The 15,486-nt window shown below is 44.3% G+C and overlaps 1 protein-coding gene across 1 annotated transcript in view; it reads left to right on the top strand.

Moving 5' to 3' along the window:
- LOC125082378 (O-acyltransferase like protein-like) overlaps positions 1-15,486 on the top strand; it is a 77,897-nt gene that overhangs the window by 57,107 nt on the left and 5,304 nt on the right. Inside the window, exons 13-15 of the mRNA XM_047697946.1 lie at positions 676-808; positions 3,382-3,568; positions 15,183-15,325. Coding sequence (XP_047553902.1) covers positions 676-808; positions 3,382-3,568; positions 15,183-15,325 — 463 coding nt within the window. The remainder of the gene's footprint in view (positions 1-675; positions 809-3,381; positions 3,569-15,182; positions 15,326-15,486) is intronic.

Raw genomic sequence — 15,486 nt, 5'->3', positions numbered from 1 at the left:
TCATTTCTTGATGTAAAATAGCCCCAAGCCACATCTGGCACAGGGCGTGTTATGTATTTGTTAGGGGAATGAATGAATGAATGAATGAATGAAGACACCTAGGTTTTTTGACCAGGGGAACACCATGCCCTTCCCGTCATGTCATGTCTTTTGTGGGCAATGCCAGGTGACAGAGGAAGAGGCTCGTTCCTGTCTAGCTCTGCGGTTCTCAATTCTGGAAGCACGTGAGACTCACCTGGGGAGCTTTTAAATCCACCAGTGCTTCCAGAAACCACCATCTGAGACCACCTGAATCCCAGTCTCCAGGGATGTGGCCCAAGCAATCAAATTCTGTAAGAGCTTCCACGAAGAGGTTAACTCCTGAGAACCAGATTTTTAGAGCTATCCTGATGTACCCAGCTACCAGAAACAACTTCTTAAAAGGAACACGGTCATCATAGTTCCTTGGGATCCGGCGGGGGGTGGGGTTGCTGAAGGGAATTTGGAATTTTAGCAAGCCAGCTGTGACCTAAGACAAGGTTACTGTTTGGGGACCATTACTGAGGAAATGAACAAATGTTCCGAACCCACATTTTCCGTTGGATTTGCCAGTTGCACCAGTGGACATCTGAGAGATTCCTTTTTTCAGCTCCAGATCAAAGAGACCCTTTTGCCTTCCATTCTTGTGTTTTTCAGTGAAAACGTGACTGTGTTATATTTCTCCGAATATTATACTAAGCCCTACTGCAGATATGGGCCGTTCCTCGTGGGCCTCTTACTGAGCATTTTCATGCATCAAAACCATCAGGCAAACATTCTTAAAACCAAGGTAAGCTTGCCCCATACCTCACTGTAAGGGCTGGGTCTTCTTGGGACTGGAGTGGCCCATTTGGCCAGACTCGTCAAAAGCCACAGCCAGGAGTCAGACTGCTCAGTACTTTATTGGGCTGTGGTGTGTTAGCAGTATTTCCTGGTGCTGGAGAATAAGAGTGACCTTATATTTTTGCCGGAGCCTGATTCTCTACTTTCCTCACTGAGCTGGTGTTCTACCTGTTGAAGGCTTGGTACAGACCCAGAGAATTCACCGATATTGGAAAAACCCACCTATTGAGTTTGCATGGGCAAGGTCCTCTTCTGGAAGGGCATGGTTATGTTTAATAGCACAAGCTCCTTGGTTTCTATAGACAGGATTCTTGGTCAAATTCAATGGCTCCATCTGGGCATCGGGACACAAGGTATCTAAGGGGAATGAAGCTGTCACTTTGTCTTCCAGATAAAATTGCTTCCCTGGCTGCTTTGTGGTTAATTGTTCTGGCTCGCTGTCCAACCTCATTACTCAAGCCAGAATCCTGTGTTCATCTTTGATGTGTCCTCCTCATTGAACCCTCCTCCCAGGCAGTCCTCCACCAAGCCCCTTATTGTTTCTCCTGTCCAGCTAACCTCGCTGAAGCTCTTCCATCTCTTGCCTGGACTTCTTGTCTTGTCCATCTCAAATCCACCCTTGGGGCAATCTGTTTAAAACACTACCTTGGTGTTGCCCTTGAACGGTGCAAATCTCTTCATATGGCTTTTCATTGACCCACAAGACCTTGAGGGTAGACCATGTCTTACTTGCCTCTGAATTCCCAATGTCTGGTTCTGAAATCACTGAAGGCACTTAGTAAACACTTCATTAAAATAAATTAATTATTAATTAGTTAAAATTAATTAACAATTAAAATCACTTAATAAACAAATGAATGAAGGATAATGTGCTTTTCAGTGGATGAAGGGCCAAGAATACCTTTGAACTATTAGGGTACAGTGATAGCCCCAAATCTCCTCTGTTAAGCCCTACCTTTGTTTGCCTAGGTCTTGTGGGTCCCTCACCTAGATGCTCTGGAGAAGAGGCCCTTGTCCTTGGAAAATATTGTGTTGCTCACAGAAGGAACAGGAGATAGGGCTTCACTAGAGAGAATGGTTGTAACAAGGGCTATGTGACTTTTCCTATAGTTTGGAGTTTCCCCTGAAAATGCAGGGGATTTTGTAGATTACAACAGAGTGCCATTAAAGAGATGCTTCAGTGTCATCCAGGTTCCAGGGTGTCCAGGGAGCTGAGGGGAAACCCAATATGACACAGAGCATTTGCAAATACTCCGGGCATTGAGTCCGGACCAAGGCGTGTGGAGTGAGAACACAGGTCAAGCTGATCTGGAGAAACAAGGTAGAAGGGATGTGTAGACCAAGTTCAAAACTCTAGAAGCCGGAAAATAAGAACACAGAGTCCAAGCTGGAGGCAGCCGGGGCCGATATCCTGTGCTAGGAATGAGATGAGGTAGGGTGCATTATCAGTGAAAGAGTGAAGGGCATCCCAGCCCAAAAGATGGGGCTTGTGGAGAGCTCCCTGACCCCCCAGGAAACGCCTTTCCTCCCATGTAGCCAGAGCCTAGCGCAGCAATCGGAGGCCAAGGAGGGGAGAGCTTCTCTTTAAAGACTAGACTGTGGACTGAGAAGATGCTAGTTTGGTTCAATGGAGAGGTCATCATAGCAACTTGGGAACTGGGACAGAGAAGCAAGAGAGATTCTTAGAAGACAGGTGTGAGTCTAAAAAGGTCAAGTGAGGTAACATAAGATCTAAGATCTTGAACTGGGCCTGGCAATATAATTTGACCCATGGGGCTCTTCTCTGAGCTGGAAAGTTCTCCATTCTCCCACTCCTGCTGCCATTTCATGGCCCCAATGACAAGTTTACAGCCCAGGCACAGACCATGTGCCGGAAGCCTTGCCTTGTTGGCGGGCACAGAACCAATCCAGGAGCCTTTTTAGGTTAAGGAACAGAATGGGAGGTCAGGAGTGGGTTAGAACATTATCTTTTCTTTTTTTCCCTTCTTTCATTTAATAGTTATTTGAGATTCACAGCAAGTTACAAAAATAGAACAGAAAGTAAAAAGAAAAAAAAAAGTACAGAAAGTCTTGTGTACCCTTGACCTAGGTTTTTTCACTGGTAACAGGCAACCAAGAAATGGACATTGGACATTGGACACTGGACAGTGCATAGGTCTTGGAGCCACCAGTTTTATGCTCACTCGTTTGTGTGTATATAGTTTTGTGCAACTTTAGCACATGGAGAGTTGTGTAACTACGATCACAAACAAGGTACACAACTCTGCTGTCACCACAACGATCTCCCTTGTGCTAACTCTTCATGGTCACGTGCCCCACCCTCCCCTACCCTGCCCCAACCCCGGCCCCTCAGAACCGCTAGTCCAAACCTTCTATTTTAGTCAAAACTGGGCACTGATTGAGGTTTACAAATAGACACCTAAAGTGACACTAATGAGAGGAAAAACTGAATTCGTGTAAGAGGAAGTAAATACACAATGTCCGGAACAGGCTTGATCCGCGTCTCTCCCTTCCTCGTAGGCTCAGGCCGTGCTGGGGTGGATTTGCGCCCTGTCCACCCTGTTCATAGTGGTCGCTCTGGCGTACGTGGTGGATGACAGCCTCGCCACCTCCTCGCCCACCGTTGCTCTGTACCAGGCCCTGCACCGGACCCTGTGGGCGGCAGCCGTGGGCTGGGTCATGCTGGCGTGTCAGGAAGGCTACGGAGGTATGATGCCGCTGGGGCTGTTCTTAGGGGCTCATGCTGTGTCCCTTTAAAGGCGACACACGTGGAAACACGGCGTACACAGAAGGGCTTTCTTATTTGCTGGAGTGGCTGGTACGGACAATTTGTTCATATCCTGGGGGGAGAAATGCCTGCATATTCTGTTTTAGATTTTTACCCTGGTTTATGTACAAATGCAGGTTCCGAAAGGAAAATCTGCAGCCTTTCTCCAGATTAGAAATGTATATTCAAGTCACCTGACATTTCCCCCTTACTTCTCTGCTTGGCACGAGGTAGGAGCTGGATGCTTGAGTGTCCGAAAATAGCAGGAGAACACCTAGTAAGAATCATCCAGAAAAGGTTCTGGCCCTACACTGCTCAGAAGTCCTACAGCGATGGAGGTAGAGCCAGGGGGAGCCATGACCTCTTTCTAACCTAGTGAAATACTCAGGAGGGGTTTCCAGGTGGGCCTGTGAACCTGACCCAGTTAGCCTCAGCGGAAGTGTTTGGAAATCATAGTTTAAGGAGAAAAATTCCAAGAACTGCAGATTGAGCACAGGCTTATGCCGGGACCCATGGAGAACTTCACCCACACGATCCCAGGTGACCCTGGCAGTACCGCTGTGGGCAGAACTATCAGGAGCTGTTTCTCGGTGAGAAAGACGGCGCCTGGCAATGAAGGAACTCACGAAGGTCACACAGCTCAGTAGTGGCTGAGCTAGAAAATGAAACCCAGACCAAGTGCAAAGCCAAGGCCCAAAGCCCATGACCTTCATTTCTGTACAACATACCCCTCTTAGATGTTTGATTGGTAAATTTGTTTTTGAATTTGGTGAGTTTATAACGATGAGGGATTTGTCCCTTAATACTTAATAGTAAAAGCTTTTCCTTATATGGAGAAATGACATTAACAAAGAAATAGGCTACATTCTCTCTGACTGATGGATTTGCATTTCTGGGTAGCTGTTTGAATCACATGACCACACCTAACATGGTTCTCATCCAGTGACAATGACCCTAAGCTGTCAACAGAGCCTCGGAACACAAGCAGTTAGTTCCCCCTAGCCCGTGATCGGGGGGCCAAACATCATAGCATTCCTGTCTAATGTAAGAAGTCATGCTAAATGAAGGGTTAACCTGCTAGAGGGAGTGACTCGGGTCAAGTTAGAAGATTAATCAAATTTGCGGCATTATCGTCACGGTAGAGCTAGTAAGTACTTCTGGTTATTAGGCTGAATGTGGGTGATACCTCCCTTCATCCAGGGACAGACAAGCCCTTTGGTCGTTCCTGGGAGATATTATCTCTTCAAAGTGTGTTGTCATTAGCTGATCACAGTTATCTAGGTGTGACTGGCGTTCTAGCTTTGCACCTCTGACACTATTTTAAGATCTCAGGATTAGTTAGTAGGTGAAGGTAGGAGGTGATAGGCAAGATACAATTCTAGAAAATATGTATCCACCTGGTGACCTTTAGAAAAATAGGTCTATAAAGGAACATTTGAAGAAGCGTTTTGCTGAGACTCTCGGGGTGTGAGGGGATCCCGATGGCTCAAATCATCTGTCGCCATCTCAGTCAGAGCCAGTGTACACCACAGGGTCTGGTTCGTGCAGAGCCATGTTGTGTTGAGTTGCCAGAGTCATCTTCTGACATTCACTCCTCCGGTTAAAACCTTTCAGGGCTGCCCTCTCTCCTCCAGCAATGGTCCTCTAACTTTAATAATATATGGACTCATCTCAAAGGAATAAATAGCCTTTATTTTATTTTATTTTTTTTTATTTTATAAACATATATTTTTATCCCCAGGGGTACAGGTCTGCGAATCGCCAGGTTTACACACTTCACAGCACTCACCATAGCACATACCCTCCCCAATATCCATAACCCCACCCCCCTCTCCCAACCCCCCTCCCCCCATCAACCCTCAGTTTGTTTTGTGAGATTAAGAGTCACTTATGGTTTCTCTCCCTCCCAATCCCATCTTGTTTCATTTATTCTTCTCCTACCCCCTCAACCCCCCATGTTGCATCTCCTCTCCCTCATATCAGGGAGATCATATGATAGTTGTCTTTCTCCGATTGACTTATTTCGCTAAGCATGATACCCTCTAGTTCCATCCACGTCATCGCAAATGGCAAGATTTCATTTCTTTTGATGGCTGCATAGTATTCCATTGTGTATATATACCACTTCTTCTTTATCCATGCGTCTGTTGATGGACATCTAGGTTCTTTCCATAGTTTGGCTATTGTAGACATTGCTGCTATAAACATTCGGGTGCACGTGCCCCTTCGGATCACTACGTTTGTATCTTTAGGGTAAATACCCAGCAGTGCAATTGCTGGGTCATAGGGTAGTTCTATTTTCAACATTTTGAGGAACCTCCATGCTGTTTTCCAGAGTGGTTGCACCAGCTTGCATTCCCACCAACAGTGTAGGAGGGTTCCCCGTTCTCTGCATCCTCGCCAGCATCTGTCATTTCCTGACTTGTTAATTTTAGCCATTCTGACTGGTGTGAGGTGATATCTCATGGTGGTTTTGATTTGTATTTCCCTGATGCCGAGTGATATGGAGCACGTTTTCATGTGTCTGTTGGCCATCTGGATGTCTTCTTTGTAGAAATGTCTGTTCATGTCCTCTGCCCATTTCTTGATTGGATTATTTGTTCTTTGGTTGTTGAGTTTGCTAAGTTCTTTATAGATTTTGGACACTAGCCCTTTATCTGATATGTCATTTGCAAATATCTTCTCCCATTCTGTCAGTTGTCTTTTGGTTTTGTTCACTGTTTCCTTTGCTGTGCAAAAGCTTTTGATCTTGATGAAATCCCAATAGTTCATTTTTGCCCTTGCTTCCCTTGCCTTTGGTGATGTTCCTAGGAAGATGTTGCTGTGGCTGAGGTCGAAGAGGTTGCTGCCTGTGTTCTCCTCAAGGATTTTGATGGATTCCTTTCTCACATTGAGATCCTTCATCCATTTTGAGTCTATTTTCGTGTGTGGTGTAAGGAAATGATCCAATTTCATTTTTCTGCATGTGGCTCTCCAATTTTCCCAACACCATTTATTGAAGAGGCTGTCTTTGTTCCATTGGACATTCTTTCCTGCTTTGTCGAAGATGAGTTGACCATAGAGTTGAGGGTCCATTTCTGGGCTCTCTATTCTGTTCCATTGATCTATGTGTCTGTTTTTGTGCCAGTACCATGCTGTCTTGATGATGACAGCTTTGTAATAGAGCTTGAAGTCCGGAATTGTGATGCCACCAACTTTGGCTTTCTTTTTCAATATTCCTTTGGCTATTCGAGGTCTTTTCTGGTTCCATATAAATTTTAGGATTATTTGTTCCATTTCTTTGAAAAAAATGGATGGTACTTTGATAGGAATTGCATTAAATGTGTAGATTGCTTTCGGTAGCATAGACATTTTCACAATATTTATTCTTCCAATCCAGGAGCATGGAACATTTTTCCATTTCTTTGTGTCTTCCTCAATTTCTTTCATGAGTACTTTATAGTTTTCTGTGTATAGATTCTTAGTCTCTTTGGTTAGGTTTATTCCTAGGTATCTTATAGTTTTGGGTGCAATTGTAAATGGGATGGATTCCTTAATTTCTCTTTCTTCTGTCTTGTTGTTGGTGTAGAGAAATGCAACTGATTTCTGTGCATTGATTTTATATCCTGACACTTTACTGAATTCCTGTACAAGTTCTAGCAGTTTTGGAGTGGAGTCTTTTGGGTTTTCCACATAGAGTATCATATCATCTGCGAAGAGTGATAGTTTGACTTCTTCTTTGCCGATTTGGATGCCTTTAATTTCCTTTTGTTGTCTGATTGCTGAGGCTAGGACTTCTAGTACTATGTTGAATAGCAGTGGTGATAACGGACATCCCTGTCGTGTTCCTGACCTTAGCAGAAAAGCTTTCAGTTTTTCTCCATTGAGAATGATATTTGCGGTGGGTTTTTCATAGATGGCTTTGATAATATTGAGGTATGTGCCGTCTATCCCTACACTTTGAAGAGTTTTGATCAGGAAGGGATGCTGTACTTTGTCAAATGCTTTTTCAGCATCTATGGAGAGTATCATATGATTCTTGTTCTTTCTTTTATTAATGTGTTGTATCACATTGATTGATTTGCGGATGTTGAACCAACCTTGCAGCCCTGGAATAAATCCCACTTGGTCGTGGTGAATAATCCTTTTAACGTACTGTTGAATCCTATTGGCTAGTATTTTGGCGAGAATTTTTGCATCTGTGTTCATCAAGGATATTGGTCTGTAGTTCTCTTTTTTGATGGGATCCTTGTCTGGTTTTGGGATCAAGGTGATGCTGGCCTCATAAAATGAGTTTGGGAGTTTTCCTTCTATTTCTATTTTTTGGAACAGTTTCAGGAGAATAGGAATTAGTTCTTCTTTAAATGTTTGGTAGAATTCCCCCGAGAAGCCGTCTGGCCCTGGGCTTTTGTTTGTTTGGAGATTTTTAATGACTGTTTCAATCTCCTTACTGGTTATGGGTCTGTTCAGGCTTTCTATTTCTTCCTGGTTTAGTTGTGGTAGTTTATATGTCTCTAAGAATGCATCCATTTCTTCCAGATTGTCAAATTTGTTGGCGTAGAGTTGCTCATAGTATGTTCTTATAATTGTCTGTATTTCTTTGGTGTTTGTTGTGATCTCTCCTCTTTCATTCATGATTTTATTTATTTGGGTTCTTCCTCTTTTCTTTTTGATAAGTCTGGCCAGGGGTTTATTGATCTTATTAATTCTTTCAAAGAACCAGCTCCTAGTTTCGTTGATTTGTTCTATTGTTTTTTTGGTTTCTATTTCATTGATTTCTGCTCTGATCTTTATGATTTCTCTTCTCCTGCTGGGTTTAGGGTTTCTTTCTTGTTCTTTCTCCAGCTCCTTTAGGTGTAGGGTTAGGTTGTGTACCTGAGACCTTTCTTGTTTCTTGAGAAAGGCTTGTACTGCTATATATTTTCCTCTCAGGACTGCCTTTGTTGTGTCCCACAGTTTCTGAACCGTTGTGTTTTCATTATCATTTGTTTCCATGAATTTTTTCAATTCTTCTTTAATTTCCTGGTTGACCCATTCATTCTTTAGAAGGATGCTGTTTAGTCTCCATGTATTTGGGTTCTTTCCAAATTTCCTCTTGTTATTGAGTTCTAGCTTCAGAGCATTGTGGTCTGAAAATATGCAGGGAATGATCCCAATCTTTTGATACCGGTTGAGACTTGATTTAGGACCAAGAATGTGATCTATTCTGGAGAATGTTCCATGTGCACTAGAGAAGAATGTGTATTCTGTTGCTTTGGGATGAAATATTCTGAATATATCTGTGATGTCCATCTGGTCCAGGGTGTCATTTAAGGCCTTGATTTCCTTGTTGATCTTTTGCTTGGATGATCTGTCCATTTCGGTGAGGGGAGTGTTAAAATCCCCTACTATTATTGTATTCTTGTCGATGTGTTTCTTTGATTTTGTTATTAATTGGTTTATATAGTTGGCTGCTCCCACGTTAGGGGCATAGATATTTAAAATTGTTAGATCTTCTTGTTGGACAGTTCCTTTGAGTATGATATAGTGTCCTTCCTCATCTCTTATTATAGTCTTTGGCCTAAAATCTAATTGATCTGATATAAGGATTGCCACTCCTGCTTTCTTCTGATGTCCATTAGCATGGTAAATTCTTGTCCACCCCCTCACTTTAAACCTGGATGTGTCTTCGGGTTTAAGATGAGTTTCTTGTAGGCAACATATAGATGGGTTTTGTTTTTTTTATCCATTCTGATACCCTGTGTCTTTTGATTGGGGCATTTAGCCCATTAACATTCAGGGTAAGTATTGAGAGATATGAGTTTAGTGCCATTGTATTGCCTGTAAGGTGAATGTTATTGTATATTGTCTCTGTTTCTTTCTGATCTACTACTTTGAGGGTCTCTCTTTGCTTAGAGGACCCCTTTCAATATTTCCTGTAGAGCTGGTTTGGTATTTGCAAATTCTTTCAGTTTTTGTTTGTCCTGGAAGCTTTTAATCTCTCCGTCTATTTTCAATGATAGCCTAGCTGGATATAGTATTCTTGGCTGCATGTTTTTCTCATTTAGTACTCTGAATATATCATGCCAGCTCTTTCTGGCCTGCCAGGTCTCTGTGGATAAGTCTGCTGCCAATCTAATATTTTTACCATTGTACGTTACAGACTTCTTTTCCTGGGCTGCTTTCAGTATCTTCTCTTTGTCACTAAGACTTGTAAATTTTACTATTAGGTGACGGGGTGTGGACCTATTCTTATTGATTTTGAGGGGGGTTCTCTGAACCTCCTGGATTTTGATGCTTGTTCCCTTTGCCATATTGGGGAAATTCTCTCCAATAATTCTCTCCACCATACCTTCTACTCCCCTCTCTGTTTCCTCTTCTTCTGGAATCCCAATTATTCTAATGTTGTTTCGTCTTATGGTGTCACTTATCTCTCGAATTCTCCCCTCGTGATCCAGTAGCTGTTTGTCCCTCTTTTGCTCAGCTTCTTTATTCTCTGTCATTTGGTCTTCTATATCGCTAATTCTTTCTTCTGCCTCATTTATCCTAGCAGCGAGAGCCTCCATTTTTGATTGCACCTCATTAATAGCTTTTTTTATTTCAACTTGGTTAGATTTTAGTTCTTTTATTTCTCCAGAAAGGGCTTTTATCTCTCCCGAGAGGGTTGCTTTAATATCTTCCATGCCTTTTTCAAGCCCGGCTAGAACCTTGAGAATCGTCATTCTGAACTCTATATCTGACATATTACCAATGTCTGTATTGATTAGGTCCCTAGCCTTTGGTACTGCTTCTTGTTCTTTTTTTTGTTGTGAATTTTTCCGCCTTGTCATTTTGTCCAGATAAGAGTATATGAAGGAGCAAGTAAAATACTAAAAGGGTGGCAACAACCCCAGGAAAATATGCTTTAGCCAAATCAGAAGAGGTCCCAAATCGTGAGGGGGGAGAAAAGGGATAAAAAGGGGTCAGAAAGAAAAAAGAAAAAAAAAAGAAACTATTAAAAAAAGAAAGCCTATAAAGAAAAAATATAAAAAGGAAAAATATATATATATATTAGATAAACTATTTAAAAAACGTTAAAAAAGAAAACGGTAAAAGTTAAAAAAAATTAGCAGAAGAAGAGAAAAAGAAAGAAAAAAAATTGAAAAATAAAAAAAAATTAAATTAACTGCAAGGCTAAAAAATCATGGGGAGAAAGCCGTGAGTTCCGTGCTTTGCTTTCTTCTCCTCTGGAATTCCGCCGCTCTCCTTGGTATTGAAACTGCACTCCTTGGTAGGTGAACTTGGTCCTGGCTGGGTTTCCCGTTGAACTTCTGGGGGAGGGGCCTGTTGTAGTGATTCTCAAGCGTCTTTGCCCCAGGCGGAGTTGCACCGCCCTTACCCGGGGCCGGGCTGAGTAATCCGTTCGGGTTTGCTGGGTTTGTTTTGGGAGCTTTTGTTCCCTGAGTGCTTTCCGTAGAGTCCGGAGGGCAGGAGTGAAGATGGCGGCCTCCCGGTCTCCGGCCCGGAGGAGCCGAGAGCCCGGGGCCCCACTCCTCAGTGCGCCCTCAGAGAACAGCGCCCAATGACTCCCGTCACCCTGGCCTCCGGCCGCGCTCCGAGCTGACCGAGCCTGCGACCGGTCCAAGGCAACCCCGAGCTGAGAGTCACTCCTCGGCTCTGTCTCTGCAGCCGGCTTCCCCGTTCTAATACCGGTAAGCTCTGCGACACTCAGACACCCCCGATCCTTCTGCGACCCTGCGGGAGCTGAGGCCACGCTGACCCCGCCTGGGCTTCACCCCAGTTAAGCCTCTGGAGCGATGTCTCTCAGCGGAACAGACTTTTAAAAGTCCTGATTTTGCTCCGTTGCTCCGCTGCTCGCCGGGAGCCGGCCCCTCCCCCCGCGGTCTATCTTCCCGTCGCTTTGGATTCACTTCTCCGCCAGTCCTACCTTTCAGATAGTGGTTGATTTTCTGTTTCTAGTGTTGCTGTTCTTCTTCTCTTCAATCTCCCGTTGGATTTGTAGGTGTTTGCAATCTTTAGATAAGCTATTTAGCTGATCTCCCGCTACCCGAAGTAGTCTCAGCTGCTACTTCTCCGCCATCTTGACTCCTCCGGAATAAATAGCCTTTAAAACCCTTGTATTGGCTTAAATTAAATTTTAATTCTAATTTTACCTAAACATGAACAAACATAAAGCTAAGACACAAATTTTTATGGCTTTTTTTTTTTTTTTTGACAGAGATCACAAGTAGGCAGAGAGGCAGGCAGAAAGAGGAGGAAGCAGGCTCCCTGCTGAGCAGAGCGCCCCATGCGGGGCTCAATCCCAAGACCCTGGGATCATGACCTGAGCTGAAGGCAGAGGCTTTAAACCACTGAGCCACCCGGGCACCCAAATTTTTATGTTTATAGCACACAAATTTATAAAGCTAAAACAAATTTATAAAGTAACCATAAAAATGGGGCACCTGGCTGGCTCAGTCTGTAGAGTGTGTGACTTTTGATCTTGGGGTTGTGAGTTCAAGCCTCAGTGGAGATTACTTAAAAATAAAATCTTAAAAAAAATAATAGAGTAACCATAAAACTATAAAACCAATAAAATCTGAATTAACAGCATTAATTTAATGTGATTAATAATTGACTAGAGCTTGTGACATGAACAGGATATTTTTTGCTTTAGAAATGTACTTTTGGTGGCGCCTGGGTGGCTCAGTGGGTTAAAGCCTCTGCCTTCGGCTCAGGTCATGATCCCAGGGTTCTGGGATCGAGCCCCGCATTGGGCTCTCTGCTCAGAAGGGAGCCTGCTTCCCTTCCTCTCTCTCTCCCTGCTTCTCTGCCTACTTGTGATCTCTGTCTGTCATATAAACAAATAAAAATCTTAAAAAAAAAAAAAGAAATGTACTTTTGTGTTGGGTTTACCTGGCTCTTTGCTGACTTAATTTTTCTACAACTATATTGTTAATTCCCCAGTAATATCTTGGTTGATCTTATCCCCTGGCATTCACTCGGGGGCCAATGAGTCTGGTCTGTGAGTCCACTTCTATTTATTCACTCAATCTCATAAAATACTTGCCAAATGCTTGATTTATGTCAAGCACTGAGATGCAGGGGCTATAAGCAACAGACAAGAAAAAAAAGTCTCTCTCTTGTAGGAGATCACAGAGGGTAGGGGAAGTAGAGAGACCAGGAGACTCTAGTGAGCCGAATAATGGTCCCCAAGATTTGAGGTCTTATTGGAACCTTATAGATATGGCGGCAAACATGAGATTGGAAGATGGGGTGATCGTGCTGGCTTATCCAGGTGGACCTGAAATGCAGTCACATGTATCTTTAAAAGAGGAGAGCGGAGGGAGAGTTGACAGACACACAGAGGAGACGGGGATATGGAGATAGAGCAGAGCATTGAAAATGCTGATGTTGACGGGAGTGGCCACAAGGCAAGGAGTGCCAGAAGCCACGGGAAGCTGGAGGCGACAAGGAGTGGGGTCTCCCCTAGAGCCTCCAGAGGGAGAGTGACCGTGTCAACACCATGATTTCAGCCAGTGCTACTGGTTTTGGGCTTCTAGTCTCCAGAATGACGCGAGAATCCATATTGGTTGTTTCAAACCACTGTGTTTTTGCGATATGTTACAGCAGCCATCGGAAGCAAATCCAAAGCCGTAGCAAGTAAATACATTTATAATATAATTCAAGTGCAGATGCATGTAGGATTAAGAATAAAGCAGGACTCGGAGCGTGACTGGAGTCGGGGCGCATTTGCAGGCATCATGGGCAGAGGGAATGGTGTGGCGGAGGTCTCAAGACAGGAATGAGCTCAGTGGGCAGGGGAACAGCCAGAAGGCCAGGCAGATAGCAGTCAGGATCAAGGTGGGAGAGAGATGGGAATGAGACACAGAGGAAGGCGGAAGCCAGGTCTTGCAAGGATCTTCACGGCCACGGGGAAGAATCTGGATTTTATTTTAAACGTCATGTAACATCATCTGACCTGTGATTTAAAAGATTAAATGTTGCGTGGGGACTGTAGGGCAGCAAGAAGAGCAGAGAGACCAACAGATGTGTCAGGAAGCTACTGTAGAGGTCCGTGGAGGAGGGGTCCGTGGTGGATTTGATGAGGGGGTTTGCAAGAGGAGATGGGGAGAAAGGGTCCGATTGAGATAGATAGTTTCAGAGATAGAATGGCTGTGCTCTGTGGAATATGGGAAAAAGAACAGAGTCTGGGATGGCACCAAAGATTTTGTCCTGAGCAACTGAAACCACTTGATTCATTATTGAGCACTCAAGATGAGGCATGTGGAAAAGAAAGACAGAGCTTCTTTTCTTTTCTCTCTCCTTTCTTTCCCTTTCTTTCTTTTCTTTCCTTTTCTTCTTTCCTTCTTTACTTCTTTCTTTCTTCCTTCCTTCCTCTTTCTTTCTTTTTTCTTTCTTTCTTTGTTCTTGGCTTAAAACAACAGAAATGGATTCTCTCATAGTTCTGGAGACTAGAAACCCCAAATCAAGGTGTTGGCAAGGTCCTTCCAGAAGCCCTGTGGGGATCTGTTCCTTGCTCTCTCCTGATCCCTCCTTCTCCTGTGGCTGCTGGCAAGCCCCAAGGTCCCTGGCCTGGGTGTGGGTCACTCCAGTCTCTGCCTCTATCTTCACATGGCTTTCACCCAGTTCCTCTCCTCTGTGTGTTTGTGTCTCCTTTTCTGTCTCTTATAAGGACACTCATTTCTGGATTTGAGGCCCACTCTAATCCAGGATAATCTCATCTTGAGTTCCTTACCTTCGTTCCATCTGCAAAGACCCTCGTTGCAAATAGAGCAAGGTTCCAGATGGACATAGCTTTGGGAGAACACTCTTCAACCCCCTGCAGAGAACAGGAAGTCCTGTGCAAGAGGGATGTATCCTTGCACTTAATTTAAATTAATTTAAATTAAATAACCCAAGGTGGGTTGTGGCTATCATGTGGGACAGCACAGTTCCGGAGTTAGAGCAGGTTATGGAATATTTGTCCCAAAAGGGACTAGAAGCTGACCAAATGCAAGCCTGTCTATGACAGATGACAAGTCCGGGTCCTGGCAATGCCACTGCCTCATCCCAAGGCTCAGTGTCTCCTGTGTTGCCCCTGGAGCCAGAATCAAAGCTGGGGGAAGGACTTTGCTCCTCATTTTACATGTGCATGTTTTGTGCTCCAGGCGATTGTAAACTCTATATTAGCATTTCTCATTTTTCTCATACTCTGCAAAGGGAAGTGCTTTTTGTTTTTTGTTTTGTTTCCATTTGGGGCTCATTCCCTTAAAAAACGAGAAGAATAGGCATGCCTAGGTGGCTCAGTGGGTTAAGCCTCTGCCTTCGGCTCAGGTCATGATCTCAGGGTCCTGGGATGGAGCCCTGCATCGGGCTCTCTGCTCAGCGGGGAGCCTGCTTCCTCCTCCCTCTCTGCCTGCCTCTCTACCTACTTGTGATCTCTCTCTCTGTCAAATAAATAAATAAAATCTTTTTAAAAAAACGAGAAGAATAAAGACTTTCTTAGAGGACATTCACACCCTTAGGAGTGGAGTCCCGAGGGAGCGGGGATGGCCCCCACGGAGCAGGAGAGACGCTCCCCGGGCCCGAGAACCGCGCTGTTGGTTCCCTCCAGGTCCAGTGAACCGGCTGCTGTCTTGCCAGCTCTGGACTCTACTGGCCAACATCAGTTACGCCTGCTACTTGGTGCACCCTATCCTCATCGTGCTCTACAACGGGCTTCAGGAAACACTGATTCACTACACTGACACCAACATGGTGAGTGCATCCCTGCTCGTGGCTCGGGGTGTGACTCTCTGGTCTCTTCTCTGCTGGAGCCCCAGAGCCATCCACTGGCTTGGGGAGAAGCATGTTGCATTGTTGCCAGAGCCTGATGTCCTTTGTTTTACTGGAGGGAGGGCTTCAGAAGACTTTCTCTG

Source organism: Lutra lutra, chromosome 12, assembly GCF_902655055.1.
Source record: "Lutra lutra chromosome 12, mLutLut1.2, whole genome shotgun sequence".
Lineage (NCBI taxonomy): Eukaryota > Metazoa > Chordata > Mammalia > Carnivora > Mustelidae > Lutra > Lutra lutra.
Note: the sequence above shows the minus strand (reverse complement) of the source record. Positions and strands in the feature narration are given on the sequence as shown.